General features: G+C 51.8%; 1 protein-coding gene across 2 annotated transcripts; it reads right to left on the bottom strand.

Annotated features, from left to right (window-relative positions):
- Nucleotides 1-506: 506 nt before the first annotated feature.
- On the bottom strand, nt 507-10672 carry KCNJ2 (potassium inwardly rectifying channel subfamily J member 2). Of its 2 annotated transcripts, none has more exons than XM_058817220.1 (2): nt 10569-10672; nt 507-5888 (listed from the first exon to the last, which is right to left on the bottom strand). In XM_058817220.1, exon 2 carries the CDS (start codon nt 5670-5672, stop codon nt 4389-4391), a length of 1284 nt encoding a protein of 427 aa, XP_058673203.1. In that variant the 5' UTR covers nt 5673-5888; nt 10569-10672; the 3' UTR covers nt 507-4388. The 2 variants fall into 2 exon arrangements, with proteins under 2 accessions (XP_058673203.1, XP_058673202.1); XM_058817219.1 differs by having other exon boundaries at nt 10406-10652.
- Between the last annotated feature and the right edge of the window lie 3943 nt (nt 10673-14615).

The raw sequence follows: 14615 nt of genomic DNA, 5'->3' as shown, positions 1-14615 counted from the left end.
GGCTCAGGGAAATGAAGGATGCAGATTACACCCAGACTCTTTGGAGCTGAGCGTTCCAATAAGGAGATGTTCCAGGCAGACACAAAACACGGGGATTTCAAGATGACTTTCCTGCTTAATTTTTTAATCCCTTGCTGATGCTCTGGGTGCTTTCATCCCTCCCCCCTTCCTTGCTTTGAGATTTTCTTCCATTTCCACTCGGAGCAAGGAATGACCTGGGGCTCTGCAGTCCCAGGTGTGACCTCAGGAAAGCTCCTGGGGCAGATTTTCCCTGTCCAAGTCTCATTTTGTGTTCTCCCCTGGGAAATAACGATGGGATCACCTTTCCTCCTGCCTTTTGTGGAGACAGAGAACGAGCTGTCTGTTCCTCAAGAGCTCCAGACAATGCCTGTGCTCAGACAACCATAAACACAGCTCAATATCCCCCTCCAGACCCATCTCCCTCCTCCTTTACACACACAGGCTGCACACACCGAGCTCATCCTCAATTTGTTTGGGTTTTTTTTCATTTTTTTCATTATTTATTTAGAAATAATAAAATAAGACATAATATATAAAAATCTGTACAATCCACAATTTGTGCAGTACATTAGGAAGACTTCGATACAAAAAGGCTGCAAACAGGAAAATAGTCATGGACAACTGTCGGATGCCGAGATTGTTCGTCTCACAAGAGCTGCAGGCCGAAAAAAGTCCTTACAAAATCAGCTTCTGATGGGCTCTGGGGTGGTCACTATGCAGCACCTTCTACTCCACAATGTGGTGAGCAGCCAGAATTAAAGACATTACAGTACTTCTCAGTTTTACCTTGTGTAATCCATCGTGACAAAGAAAAACTAAGAGAACAAATTAAATACCTGAACCCTTTGTCTTTTTTCCGAGGGCTTCCCCTAACACAGGAGTGTTTTCACCGTGAAATTCAATTAATTAAAGCCAGCTAATGAGGGAGGATTCCTACCCCGGCCACTTAACCCAGGAGAACTCACACGGAAGAGACGGAGGGAGGGAAACATCCCCAGCCACCTCAGCTCCTGTCACTGTACACAGAATTATGGGTCAGACAATGTGTCTCATTCAAGTATTTTCAGGGAAGGGCAGAAATAACATATTCCCCCCCAGCCCCTAAGCAAAAGACAGGATAAAAGCTTCCGTGTGAGGGCCGGGTGAGCCAATTTATCCTGGATAAAGAGGCTGAACCGAGGCCTGGGGGAGGCTGTGGGTAGAGCTGTGGCAATTCAAAGTTTTAAACGTAAGGTTTAAAGTTTAAGGTTTAAAATGTAAAATTTAAAGTTTAAGGTTTGAAGTTCAAGGTTTAAAATATAAGGTTTAAAGTTCAAGGTTTAAAGTTTAAGGTTTAAAGTCAGCCCAAGCTTGGCCCACGATCAACGGGAGCTGAAGGAAAGCTGTCAGTCACTGTCTAGTCCTTAAAAATATTTATTTTTTTTTAATTATTACTCCAATTTGCTGGTGAAAAAAGCCAAAATTGATGGGAAAAAGGAAAAAGGGGCTTGCAGGGCTCTTCCCAGCAGCTTCCCAGAGCCAGGGCTGAAATGTGGGATTTCCTGGGCAAAGACAAAGGGTTGGGAAAGCGAGAAGAAGCAGAGATTAGCAATGGATTACACCTGCACACGCCCCTCCACACGGCTCTGAGAGCTCTGCAAAAACGCCAGTAACCAGAACGTGTTCTCAAATGAAAAGTCCATGCTTAAAAAATAAATAAAGAGAAGTTCAGAGCATTAGGAATCCTATAAGGCTTGCAAGTAACTTGCTAAAAATCATGCTAACCTGTAGCATCTAGTCCTAGAGAGCCGAGACTGCTGAGCTGAATTGATACTTTTTTTTTTTGTGGCCTTTTCGTTGTCTTCTCCTTGTCCCCCTTTACAGACTTCTATTTACATTTGGCTTTAAATATGAAAATACTTGATAAACTTTATAAAATGTACAATTTTTTAAAAATATTTCTGAAAAACCGACTTGAAAAACAAAACAAACAAACAAGAAAGAAGAAAAAAAAAAAAAAAGAAAACAAACAAACCCAAAACCTCTGCACCAGAAATGTTAAAGGGGAGGGGATTTTTTTTTTTTTAACTCTCTGGATTTCTTGTGTGTCAAAGAAAAGAGACAAATCCTGCATTTTCCATCTCTCCAGGTCTCTCAGATATCTCAAGTATCATTTGGTGGGAGCGCTGTGCACCTGGGGATGCTGATGTGACACCAGGTCCCCTTTCTCTGCCCAGCCTCCCTTTCCCCGTTGTGTTTTCGTGCCCTCTCCGTGTCACTGAATACACTTTGGTTTGGTTTTTCTCCTTTTGCAGGAACATCACCCTTAGCAGCACTAGCAGCGCCCGTTGTCTCCACCACCGTTGACCCAGAAACTGCAACCAGACCACCTTTAAATGTCCACCCTTCCCTTCCTCTTCCATCCTCCCACCCCAAAAACAGCCTAACAGGACTTGCACTTCATCCTCTGCCCTCTCCAGGAGCCAAATCTGTGTTTACACCACGGAATTCCCCCAGTTCCCAACCCTGTAGACAGCATCTTATCAGAAACCAGTTCATTGCAGGCATTTCTTCCAGGCAGGTCTGCCAGGGGCCAGAGGCCTTCAGAGACATCCACGTGCAGAAGACACCAGACCTAGAACAAGCTGTTTTTTAATGGCATACAGTGATCCAATACTGCAAGAGTCATCTGGGATTGCCATCCCCACCGCCCCCACGAGCAGGGGCCAAGCACAGCTTTGCTGTCTCCTTGAGCTTAGAGGCACAGAGAATTTAAAACCTTCTGGGTGAAGGAGCCAAAACACCACCAGAGCTTTGCTGAAGGTGACAAAATCTGCTGGGTGACAAGTGATGGGCGAGTGTCACCCGCTGAGCTGGGTGATGCTGGGGAGGGAGGCAGGAGATGGAGCTCCCTTTGCAGCCTCGTGCTCCCCAAAGCATCCCTCTCTCTCCACCAGATGGGAATCCACCTCCCTCACAGCCCTGCCCTGCTGGAGAGAAGCATTTTACCCAAAAAACATCCCTCTGCCACTCCTGAGTGCTGTGCTGCCAAGGCCCTTTCCTCCTCTTCCTTCCTCCTCAAAAAACCCTTCTGGGGGTTTCTCTGCTGCTTGGCTCATCCGCGGCCAAGCTCCAGCAGCCTCTGGCATCAGCCAGCAGCTCCACAACGTGTCCATGGCACAGTTTCAGGAAAGCTCCCCTGCTCAGAGCTGGGGAGGCCAGGGAGGACACGCAGATGACGCTGGTTTGCTTCCCCCAATTGAGCTTTTTCTCCTACAAGGAAAGAGGGAATTTGTTCCCCACACAGAAGAACAGGGGGAAAGAGAAGGAGGCCCAGCTTGCTTTAGATCCGAGCCTTAAGCCTTTAGAATAAGGTGCAAAATAAAGGTCTTAAAAAGAAAAGGAAAAAAAAAAAAAAAGAAAAAAGTCAAAACCAAAAAAGTGTCTGAGGTTTGATTTTTGTTGTTGTTGTTGTTTAAAGCAGCCTGTTCCTTTTTTTTTCCTTTTTTTTCCTTTTTTTTTTTTTAATAAACTCCACTGTGCAAAACTGTGCATTTTCTTTGGTATCCACATAGGTAGTTTAAACTTAGTACTTTTTCCTATGTATACGTAACTTTTGTCTCATTTTTCCTTTAGACAGAGAATTAAATTCTCCCCCCAAAAAAATCATAATTTTGCTGGAGGCTACTGATTGGCCTGATATTACATAATGCCCCTTATGTAATTAGAAAGAGAGAAATTGATTCTAGCTATCAACTACTGGCCTCAAAAGGAGTTTAAACTTTCTGGCAACATTGGCCTCTCTGAACTGATCATGAGCTTTTCAACCCAAAAAGTTCAACACTGACTTTTTTTTTTTTTCTTTTTAAATTACACAAGAGAAAATAAAAACTACACTGCAACAAAAATAACCATTTGTGTTCATGTAGTTAGCAGCAGCTTTTTTAAAAAATAATTATAATAATAATAATAATAAGGCAGATTCTTGCCTTTGTTATGCCATTAAAAACATTCTTGTTCCCTAGAGAGAAGCATTCTGGAAAAAGTTGAAAACAAAAAATAATAATAACCCAACCAAAGCTTGCCTGCAAGTTCAAGTTTTGTAAAAAAATATATACATAATTTATTCTACAACATATGTGCCTTCTGTTCATACTTAGACATGTTTAGTGCTTTGTGTTTAGAGTTCATTTCCTGTCGTCCCTCCTCTGAGGACAGCCCTAAAACCAGCCTGGGTTCCTCGGGTCTGCTGCCTTCACACCACTCTTCCACAGTACCGTTGTCTGCAAACTCTTCTGGGCCAACTTCTCAGGTCAAGGAGCCCTTGTCCGACGGACACGGTGGGCGTTTGTCCTTCCAGCCCCGCGGCAGAGGCAGAGCCTTGCCAGTCATATCTCTGACTCCCGCCGCAGCGGCCGCGGCTCCAGGGGCACCCCCGCCTGGTTGTGGTGCTCCATGTCCGGGTGCGTGTCCGTGCTCATGCTCTCGGGCACGCCCGTGTCGATCTCGTCCTCCTCCTTGCTGCTGAGGGCCACCTCGTTCTCGTAGCAGAAGGAGTTGGCGTTGGAGAGGATGTATTTCTTCTCCGCTAAGTCCCTGGCACTGCAGATGGGTGTGTTGGGCACTTCATAGGTTTTGTGGAACCTCGAGTAGTCCACCTTATAGTAGTTCTTCTCCTCGAAGAGCACGGGCTCGTAGCGGTGGCCCCAGAGGATCTCGTTGGCCAGATACGAGCTACGGCACTGCGTGGTCATGGCGGTGGCCTCCACCATGCCCTCCAAGATGACCACGATCTCGAAGTCAGCATTGTCCATGTCCTGTTTGCTCAGGTCGTACAGGGGACTGTCCTCGTCGATCTCGTGCACTATTGTAATGGGGGACACCAGGAAGATGCGGTCGATGCCGCTGTCGAAGCCCACGTTGATGTCGATCTGATCCAGGGGGATGTACTCCCCTTCCGACGTGATCCTGGATTTCAGGAGCTGCGCCCGCACGTGCGCCTCCACCAGGTGGCTTTTCCTCAGGTTCCCCACGCGCCACATCAGGCACAGCTTCCCGTCCCTCATGGCCACCACGGCGTTGTGGCTGAAGACCAGAGTTTCGTTCCTCTTTTTTGGCTTAGCCATCTTTGCCATGACGGCGCCAATGATGAAGGCATCGATGATGCAGCCCACGATGGACTGGAAAACCACCATGAACACGGCGATGGGACACTCGTCGGTGACACACCTGAAGCCGTAGCCGATCGTGGTCTGGGTCTCGATGGAGAACAGGAAGGCTGCGGTGAAGCTGCTCACCTGAGACACGCAAGGCTTGCTGTTCTCTTGGTTCTCCAGATCCCCGTGCAACAGCGCGATCAACCAAAACACACAGCCAAAAAAAAGCCAGGAGAGGATGAACGTCAGGCAGAAGATCACCAGCATCCACCTCCAGCGGATGTCCACGCACGTGGTGAAGATGTCGGCCAGGTAGCGCTGCCCCTTCTCGCCCACGTTGATGAACTGGACGTTGCAGTGCCCGTCCTTCTTGACGAAGCGGCTCCGGCACTGCTGCCGGGTGTGGACCTTGCCCTTGCCGTTGCCGAAGCCGTTGGCCACGGCCATGGTGGACAGCTTCATGCCGTCCTCCTCCGAGGACACGATGCTGTAGCGGTTGGTTCGCACGCTGCCCATCACTACTGCTGGGGACTGAGGTGCTTCTGCTTTAGAAAACAGTCTGAGTTTCTGCAAAACCCTTTGGAGAAACAGTTTTGAACGTTCTACAGGAACACACACACGCGGAAAAGCCGGGCGGAGGCCGGAGTCCCCAGAAGCCCTCGGATCGACCAAGGACGCTCTTCTGGCATGCGGGGTGAGCTCAGCAAGCCACCGTCATAGAGAGGGCATGGTCTGCAAGAGAAAGAGAAATGGCACTTTAGATCCTGGAGGAGAAGCATGGGGGATCAAGGACAATGACACCTGAGGGCCTGCAGGAAGTTTCCTCTTTTTAATGGCATTTTCAGCGACACTTAACGTTCGCAGCTGTGCATGGACAGGGGTCACACGTGGTTACTGCAAGGAAGGAATTGCCCTTCCCAAAGGAAAGCACTGAAGGGGACGTGTCACACCAGCCTGAGCAATGTTCACTTTAGAGCTGGGCACGCAAAGGATCTCTCTGCTATTTATAACTGTGATTTCTGCTTATTTTGAAACAAACAACTCCCTTGAACATCCTTCTGCTGTTCAAACACAAATGCTGAAGTGGTTTATAGCGACTAATGATGTGTCTCGTGGACTGTCTGACCCGTGACAAAGCAGGGAGTGAGCAAAAGGGAAGGCGGAGGCAGGGAATAAACTTGGGGAGCGCAGATAGCGGTGATTACATTAAAATTAAAGCACATACAATTGTTTTAATTAAGCTAACAGAAGGAGTTGTGCATTCTCAGCAAATTTCAAGAACAAGGGCTGCAGTAGCTTCTCTCTAACTCCATAAACCCATCGGGATCTCTGTAGTTTTCACGCTCAAGTTTGGCCTGAGTTGTACAGAAACAATTAAACCTTTCAAACCTCTCATCTGCTCCTGCTAAAGCCCCCAGTAAAACCGAGCAGGATCAGCTGAGTGCCCTCCTAACACCTTTAGGAGCCTCCCCAGCCCCTTCCCCTCAGGAGCCCGAGGCAGCCCCTTCCATCTCCAGCAGGTCACAGCCCTGAGGGTCCCGTGAGTCTGAAATGTCACCAATCAAGACTCAGCAGAAAAGCTACAAAATCTCCTTCCTGCGGGGAGAAGGCACCAAAAACTTGTTTCAGGGAGGTCTGGCTTAGACCCAGGTCTAGCTTTTAACAAGTGCGTCATCCATTAAGTCATGTACTGCATATCAGGAAATGGAATTGAAATACTGCAGAGGAGAAGAGATGCATTAAAGCAACTTCTGCAGCCACACATGGCCCACGGAGGGAATAAAGCTGAACCCGGGTGGGGAGGAATGTCTGCTGTCCCTTTGGCACGGCACGGGAGGCTCCAGTACCATTTACAGTAGCAGGAGATTAAATCACGGCACTCTTCCTAAATTAATGTTATCAAAACTCATCTGAGCCTGTCCAAAAGCCAACAAAACTGCAGCCACTGCGGAGCACAACCCCTGCCCGGCAGGACCTCTGCTCCTCTCTGCCTGGAATCTCACAACAGCTGGAGATGTTATCTCCTTTCCCAACAACAGCAGCCCCTCAAGCCCAGCTGATGTGCTCCAAACACTCCAGCGATTTCAAACAACTCCTCAAGCCCTCCCACATCCTTCAGCCACATTACAGAGGCTTGAGCTCAGCAAACACTTGTTAGGAAAAGAGCAGGTGACAAACAGCAACATCATCAGCTGTGTGTGTGTGCAGGCTGCTTTTCCCTCCAGGATCTCCTCAGGGTTTACTTTCACCTCCTCTTTCCCCCTCGCTCCTGTTTGTTGTGCAAGAATGTGTCCCGCTGCCTCCTTGCCAAAGATTAGTCATCTGTGACTTCAGCTCAGACAAGACATTTTGGCAGCTCCTGGGTTCTGTAATGCCCCTTTGAGTGCAGCTCTCAGCACTGAACACTTCTGCCCTCGTGCTTATTCTGGGTGCTTATTCTTACTTTTACAATCTCACTGTGTAAGGATCCGCTTTTCCTCCCCTTACACCTTTCTGTTCCCAGGGTTTCTCATTCCCACCAGGATATCGTGCTCAAAAATACAAAAGAATTCTTTAAACGCTCACTTAAATGATTTGTTTTGGCGAAAACCCCGCTTTTATTAGAAACCTGAACACGGCGGGGAAGTGAAATTACTGTTAATACATCCCACATAAAAAAACTTCTTGAAAAGCCATTGCACTGCTCTGCAAATCGATCACTTTCACAAACCACATCCTATAATCACAGTCATGTTCGACTTCCACAGTCAAAGCCTGGTTTGTTCCAGGCTGATGGAAACACACAGCCTAGGAAACAGTTTACTCTGGAGTTTGCTTTTTTTTTTTTCCTTTTCTTTCCTGGATTTTCGATGAAAACTTTTGGTGGAGTGAAAGATAAGCTGCAACATTTAAAGTGTCTGAATACTCAGCTTCTCCTACAAAAGTCTCGACCTGAGGACACTTGTTTGGATCCCACAAATCCCTGAAATCCTAACACCAGTGTCCTGTGGCTGCATTTAGAAGTTTGGGAAGTGAATTTGTCGCATTCTCCCCTGCAGGACCGAGCACCTCTCCCCTCCTGTCCCTTGTCCGGATCCCTCCTCTCTGGCCGTGCTGTGGGAGTGCAGCTGCACCCTTTGGCTCCAAGGACCCCAAAACCTGGGGCTGAGCCTGGGGGCAGCTCTGGAGCCTGCTGGAAGCTCCCAGCACAAAGTTCTGGCACGCTGCAGGGCAGCAGAGCTGTGTGCCTGCTTTTCCAGCACAAACTGCCTCCCTTCCTGTGAGTGCTGGGGCAGGCAGGATGGCATGGGAGCAGGAGCAGCACCACGCACAGGGATCAGCCAGAGGGGCTGATTTAATTCCTGCCCGTGGAAATACAGGTCCTGTGAAATGCCCTGTGCATGCACTGGCTGCCCCAGCACCTGCTCCGTGCTCACCCTGACCCTCAACAGCAAAAGTTCCCCAAAAAATCCCAGGAACAAAGCAGCAGGAAAACCAAATGCTACTTCTCCTTGTGCCAATCCACCTGCTGCTCAAAGGCTGCTGCTCCTCATTCCACCCCAGCATCAGCTGCTGGTGGCACCAAAAACTCCAGGCTGGCGTGGGAGCAGCCCTGCAACCCTCACTGGGCAGAGGGAGCCAACCCAGCCCAGGATTCCCAGTATTTGCCCAACTGGGCCCAGTGCAGTGCAGCCAGACACAGAGCTGTAAATTCAATCCTCACCAGGCGTGTTGTCATTATTATTATTACTATATTCAGCTTGGAATTACCAGCAGTGGCGGGGACACGGGATTGCGGGGCAGGGATGAGATGAGATGAGATGGGAGAGCCTGGCTGGCTCTGCTGGGAAGGGATGGGATGGGATGGGATGGGATGGGATGGGATGGGATGGGATGGGATGGGATGGGATGGGAGAGCCTGGCTGGCTCTGCTGGGAAGGGATGCCTGGGGAAGGGAGGAAAACAACGGGGCTGTGCTGCATCTGCAGCATTTGGGGCAATGCCACCACGAGGAGCCCAAACCTTCCCATTCCGCTGAGCATCCCCTGCAGACCTTCCCGGGGAAAGGACGCGCACATCGCAAGGCACAGCAGGAGGGGAATTCGGGCAGAGGTTAAAGACCTTCGGAGGGATAACTGCGGAGCGCAGAAGGGTCGGGAGGAGCAGCAGGCAGCGCTCGGAGCGGTTATTCATTCCCCGGCTGACGCCACCGAGCCCAGCCGGGCACACGTTGCCAAGAGAGCACCAGCAGCACCTCAGCCAAGCATACCCTGCTGCCCTCGGAAAGCAGAACAAAGCGGCGGCCGAGCCTGTTCCCACATTCCTGCTCCCTCGCAGCCCCTCTGTAACCTTTTCTCCTTAAAAGTCATTCCCCAGGGCTCCTCCGCTGCTCCGGCCGCGACTCAAGTTACGCGGAGCTGCCTTGGGGAGAAGGATCTGACCTTCAGCGGCAGGCAGCGAGCAAGGGAGGGGAGAAAAAATTTAAAAAGAGCACACGATGCGGGGAAATGAGTGCGAAGAAATAGGAGAAAGGGAAGGACAAGTGGCGCTCGCATCTGCTGTCCTGCCAAGGAGACGGGAGCGGGCACAAAGCAGCTCCGAGCGGAGCAGCCATCACCAGGGGGTGTACGCGGAGCACCGGCGGCGGGGATGGAAAAGCAAACAAGTGTAAAGGTAAGGCTGAGCCACGGAGACAAGTGTGGGGTGGGGACGGAGCTGCGGGGACAGAGCTGCGGCACCTGCGGGTCCCCTGTGGGTCCCCAGCGGCACCTGCGGGTCCCCAGCGCCCCCGCCCCGCTCACTGACCCCCCAAACCCATCTACATTCGCTTATCAGTATTTTTTCCTTTCACTGTCATGAGCTAAGCTGAAACAATGCAGCTCTTCGCTGCCTTTCCAAATGCTTTTTTTTCCCCTGCTTCGCATTTTTTTGGCAGGACGCTCAGGAAGAAAAAAGCCCTCCCGCTTGCACCGTGCCGATGAATGAAGCTACAGGTTCATCTCGCACCCCTCCAAACCATCCCGGGCGCTCAAACCCACGCACCCGAGCCGAGATTCGCCGCTTCGGCAGGAAACAACAGGCGAGAAGAAGGCGAAGGGATGGAGCGGTGCGCTTTGTGCGACGCGGAGTTGTCATGCGAACTTCCAGCCCTTCCCCAGGATAAAATATCCCGAGGGGGGAGGAAAAAAAAGGGGGGGAGCAGCTGGTGCATGGAAAGTTATGAGCACAAACAGATGCTGCAAGCAGATGCTCGGGCGCTCCAGCCATACCTATCGAATTATTTTAGGCGCTGAGAATAGCTCCGTGAGAAACGCAGGAGTTCCCCCTCTTCTCCAAGCCGACGCTTTTATCGCGGGGGTATCGCGACAGCGCCCGTGCCGCGCATCGCCTCCGCTGGTCGGGGAGAGACGCGGGGAAGGAGGCGAGCCTTACCTGCGGCGGCCGCGAGGGAGGTGCCGATGCGGAGAAGGGGTGAGAAAGATCCGTGGCGAGGCCGTGCCCGGTGCCCGCTCCGCTCGCACTGCGCTCCCGCCCGCCCGCGGCCCCTTTTTGCGGGCGGCCATGGCACGTTTAATACGGCCCCGCCGGACACGCCCCCCGCGCGGAGACAGCCAATCACAGCGCGGGGCGGGGCTCGGGGGGCGGGGCCTCGCAGCGGGACCGGGCAGCGGGACCGGGAGCGGCGGGGCCGGAGCGGAGCGGGGATGCGGTCGGGATGCTCCGGAGCGCTGCACGGAGCCGCCGTTCCCGCTGCTAAGAAGGCTCTGGGTCTCCCGGTGCCCGCTGCGGAGGATCCTGGGATAAAGCACCGGCTCCCTGGATCTCCGGGTCCCTGGGAGAAGGCACCGGCTCCCGGGATCCCCGGGAGAAGGCAGCAGGTCCCTGGATTCCCGGGACCCCGGTGCGGAGGGTCCCTGGATCCTCGGGGCAAAGGGTGCCAGGAGAAGGCGCTGGGTCCCTGAATCCTGGTATCCCCGGTGCGGAGGGTACCGGGAAGAAGGCACCGGGTCCCCGGGTCCCCTCTACGGAGGGTCCCGGGAGAAGGCACCGGGTCCCCGGCTCCGCGATGCAGAGGATCCGCGGGTGCCCGGTGCAGAGTGTGCCAGGAGAAGGCACCGGGCCCCCGCTGCGGAGGGTCCCCGGCTCTTCGGGTACTCGGCGCAGAGGGTGGCGGGAGAAGGCGCCGGGTCCCTGGATCCCCATGCGGAGGGTCTCCGCCCAGTCCCAGGACCCCCGGTGTCCGGTGTAAAGGGTCCCGGGAGAAGGCGGCGCGTTCCCCGCTGCAGAGGGGGCAGGAGAAGGCTCCAGCCCCGCGGGTTCCCGGTGCGGAGGCTCCCGGAGAAGCGGCGGTGCCGAACGGGCACGGCCGCGCTGCGGGCAGGCAGCGCCGCTGCGGGTTCGTTCCCCGGCTCTGGGACGCTCCGGTTGCGCTCCCGAGCACCCGGCACCTGCCGCCGGCATGGCCTCACTCTCCCCTGGCAGGGATAAAGGGACTTTATTTTTGAGGGACTTCAGCGGGAGTTTGGGATGGTCCCGTTGGGAGCCGGCTGCCCGCTCGCTGCCGTTCCCGGCTGGTGGCCGAGGCCCCGGGTAGTGAGGAAAAAGAGCGGAGACAGAAAAGTTTTGTTCCTTTTGTCCCTTTCTTTATTTTAGTGAAGGGAAATAAAATACTAAGGTGCAGGGGTGTCCAATCCCAAACTCCTTAGCAGGCAGAAGCCAAGCAAGCAGAGCACAACACCTCTCCTAAACCGAAAATCCTTCTCTTTAACTAAACGAAACATCCCTTCCAAAACAAGAGCTTTGATCCCCGGACTAAGATCTTTTGGAGCAAGGGAAGGACGAGGCTGGCTGCAGTGCGTGGGATCCACGGCTCTGCTCCCTGAGTCACCTGTGGCAGCTCGGTCAGGCTGGCCAGGCTTGAAATATGCAGAAATCCAAATGGTTTTTAACAGCTTGTCCTCCCTACGGTGGACGTGGCCTAAGACAAAGAAAATAAGGATGAAATGCCTGGCCGGGAGCCTTGCAGGAACAAAAACAGCCCTGTAAGCACAGCCTGAAGTTTGGCAAGCCCCGGCTCTGCTGGACAGTGCAGGGTGTTGGGTTCCAGGGCAGGTGTCCGCAGCAGGACACTGTCCCTGCCCTGGGGAGGGACAGCAGCTGAAATCCACGGGTGGTGTGCTGGAAAAACAAGGTGACCGCTGAGTGCAGCGGGGCAGAGCCCCCCAGGCTTTAGGAATTGCCACAAACACCTTGAGTTGCACCCAGCACTGCGACAACACCCAGAAATGAGAGCTGGGGATGCTCCTGGGACAGGCAGCGGCCACCAGCAGCAGGGATGGACTGCTCCAGGCAGCTCGGCCTCCAGAGAGCTCCTCACAATGTCCAGAGCAGGCTGTAAAGATGATTCCTTACTTTCCACAGCAATGCCAGCACCCTGCAGTCACTCCTCGTTGTTTAAACTCTCCTCCTCCTCCTCCTCGTCCTCATTTGTTTGCTGAGTTTCCAAATCTGCCATGAGCTCTGGGTGGAAAGCTTTGCCCAGATGCTCTCTCCTGGCCTGGCAGAGGTGCAGGATCAGCCTCCCCGCGCTGCTGCTGCTCCATCCCAGCGATGCCGCCCCCGGCAGCGCCGGTGTTTGCCGAGCTCCCGCAGCCCCGGTGAGGAAGTGCCGCATTGTTGCAGCAATAAACACAACGGCCGAGGGCAGCTGGTTCAGCAGAGCCACGTTTGTGAGGGCAGGAGGAGCAGAATTGGCGTGCTGGGGAGGGGGAAGCAGGGACAAGGCTTCTGCTCCTTGGGCAATCTGGAGAGTTGGGCAATCGCTGGTTGTGACTTGTGCTTGGGTGGTTTTGTTCGTGTGAAGGGGGAAGAGAAGCCCAAAACTTATGGGTGATGGGTATGTGTCACAGACGTCTTTTATGAAGGATTTTTCCTCCTGAGAATCTGAGAGGCCTCAGGAACAAAATGTAAACATTGATTATCTGCTGCTGTGGAAAGCAACAGATGCATCTGTGATTGGTCTCATGTGGTTGTTTCTAATTAATGGCCAGTCACAGTCAGCTGGCTCAGACTCTCTGTCCCAGACAAAAACCTTTATCATTCTTTCTTTTTCTATTCTTAGCCAGCCTTCTGATGAAATCCTTTCTTCTATTCTTTTAGTATGGTTTTTATATAATATATATCATAAAATAATAAATCAGCCTTCTGAAACATGGAGTCAGATCCTCACCTCTTCCCTCATCCTCGGACCGCTGTGAACATGGTCACAGGTATGGGAAGTGAAATCTATAAGGGGGATGACTGCAATTAATTTATCCATTTGGTAGAGGAAGATAATTAAATCCACAGGGTTTGAAAGACACGGGCACAGTTCATGTACCTGTGCCAGAGAAAAAATATCCCTCATGTTTCTCTTTGTGTACATCCCATGAACTGCTAAAACAGCAACAATTTGAAGTAGTGTTTTTATTTATTATTCCTGTTGGAATACCAGGAGTTGGAACTAGAGTTCCACCATTTGCCCATCTATGTGTCAGTGAAACAACGAGCTGTGATGCACTCCTGCTAAGAGATGCTCTGCTGGGGGGTGGGTGCAGCAATTCCCTGTGCAAAACCTCCGAGATATTCCAGATTGCAGCACGGCTTTGGAGCCTCTTACTCAGCCTTTACTCATGATAAAAAACGCAGCCCTACTACAGATTTATCTGCCCAGATGAGTAAGGCTTACTCAGCCATTCAGCATTTCACACCAGGCAGGGCAGAGCAGATCCATCACCACATTTTCACAGCCTTCTCAGAGTCAGGGCAGAGAGCTCTTCTTTGAATGAAATATCGATTCCCAACCTATTGCACAGATAATGAAAACCATAACGGAGCTGCCTGCCTTCCAAACTCCCAAACAGGGAAGCTGAAGTTACAAGAGAAGTTTCTAAAAAACCCTTTCCTGTTGTAACAAGCCAGGACAAAGAGGGTGAGACAGCTGAAAACTTAACCCTCAGTGCTGAGCGAGGGGTTCCTTTTCCTTCTCTCTGTGAATGGTTTTCCACTCTGAGCCTTGCCTCAGAAATCTCTCACTGAAACATTGGAAAAGCCACATGAAATGGTCATGGGCTGAGAGATTTTCAAGGCAAGACTCTTTATCTGCAGGGGAAAATGAGGGAGAGGAAGGGCTCTGGGAGGGAAGAACATTCAAGAATTTTCTCCTCTTTTTCTGTCACAGTTCTCCCCTTGTTTGTCACCACAGCGAGGGGTTCCTTTTCCTTGTCTCCATGAATGGTTTTCCACTCTGACCCAGCCTTGCCTTGGAAATCTCTCATTGAAATATTAGAAAAGCCACATGAAATGGTCATGGGCTGAGAGATTTTCAAGGCAAGACCCTTTATCTACAGGAAAAATTAGGGAGAGGAAGGGGTCTAGGAGGGAAGAATATTCGAGAATTTTTCTCCCCTTTTTTCCGTCACAGTTCCCACCACAGCCACC

This window comes from Ammospiza caudacuta, chromosome 19 (assembly GCF_027887145.1).
Source record: "Ammospiza caudacuta isolate bAmmCau1 chromosome 19, bAmmCau1.pri, whole genome shotgun sequence".
NCBI classification, from domain to species: Eukaryota; Metazoa; Chordata; class Aves; order Passeriformes; family Passerellidae; genus Ammospiza; species Ammospiza caudacuta.
The sequence above is the reverse complement of the archived record's forward strand: the minus strand, read 5'-3'. Positions and strand labels throughout refer to the sequence as shown.

Coding starts and splice junctions, on each gene's coding strand:
- KCNJ2 (XM_058817220.1), bottom strand. CDS start 5,672: ATGGGCAGCGTGCGAACCAACCGCTACAGCATCGTGTCCTCGGAGGAG.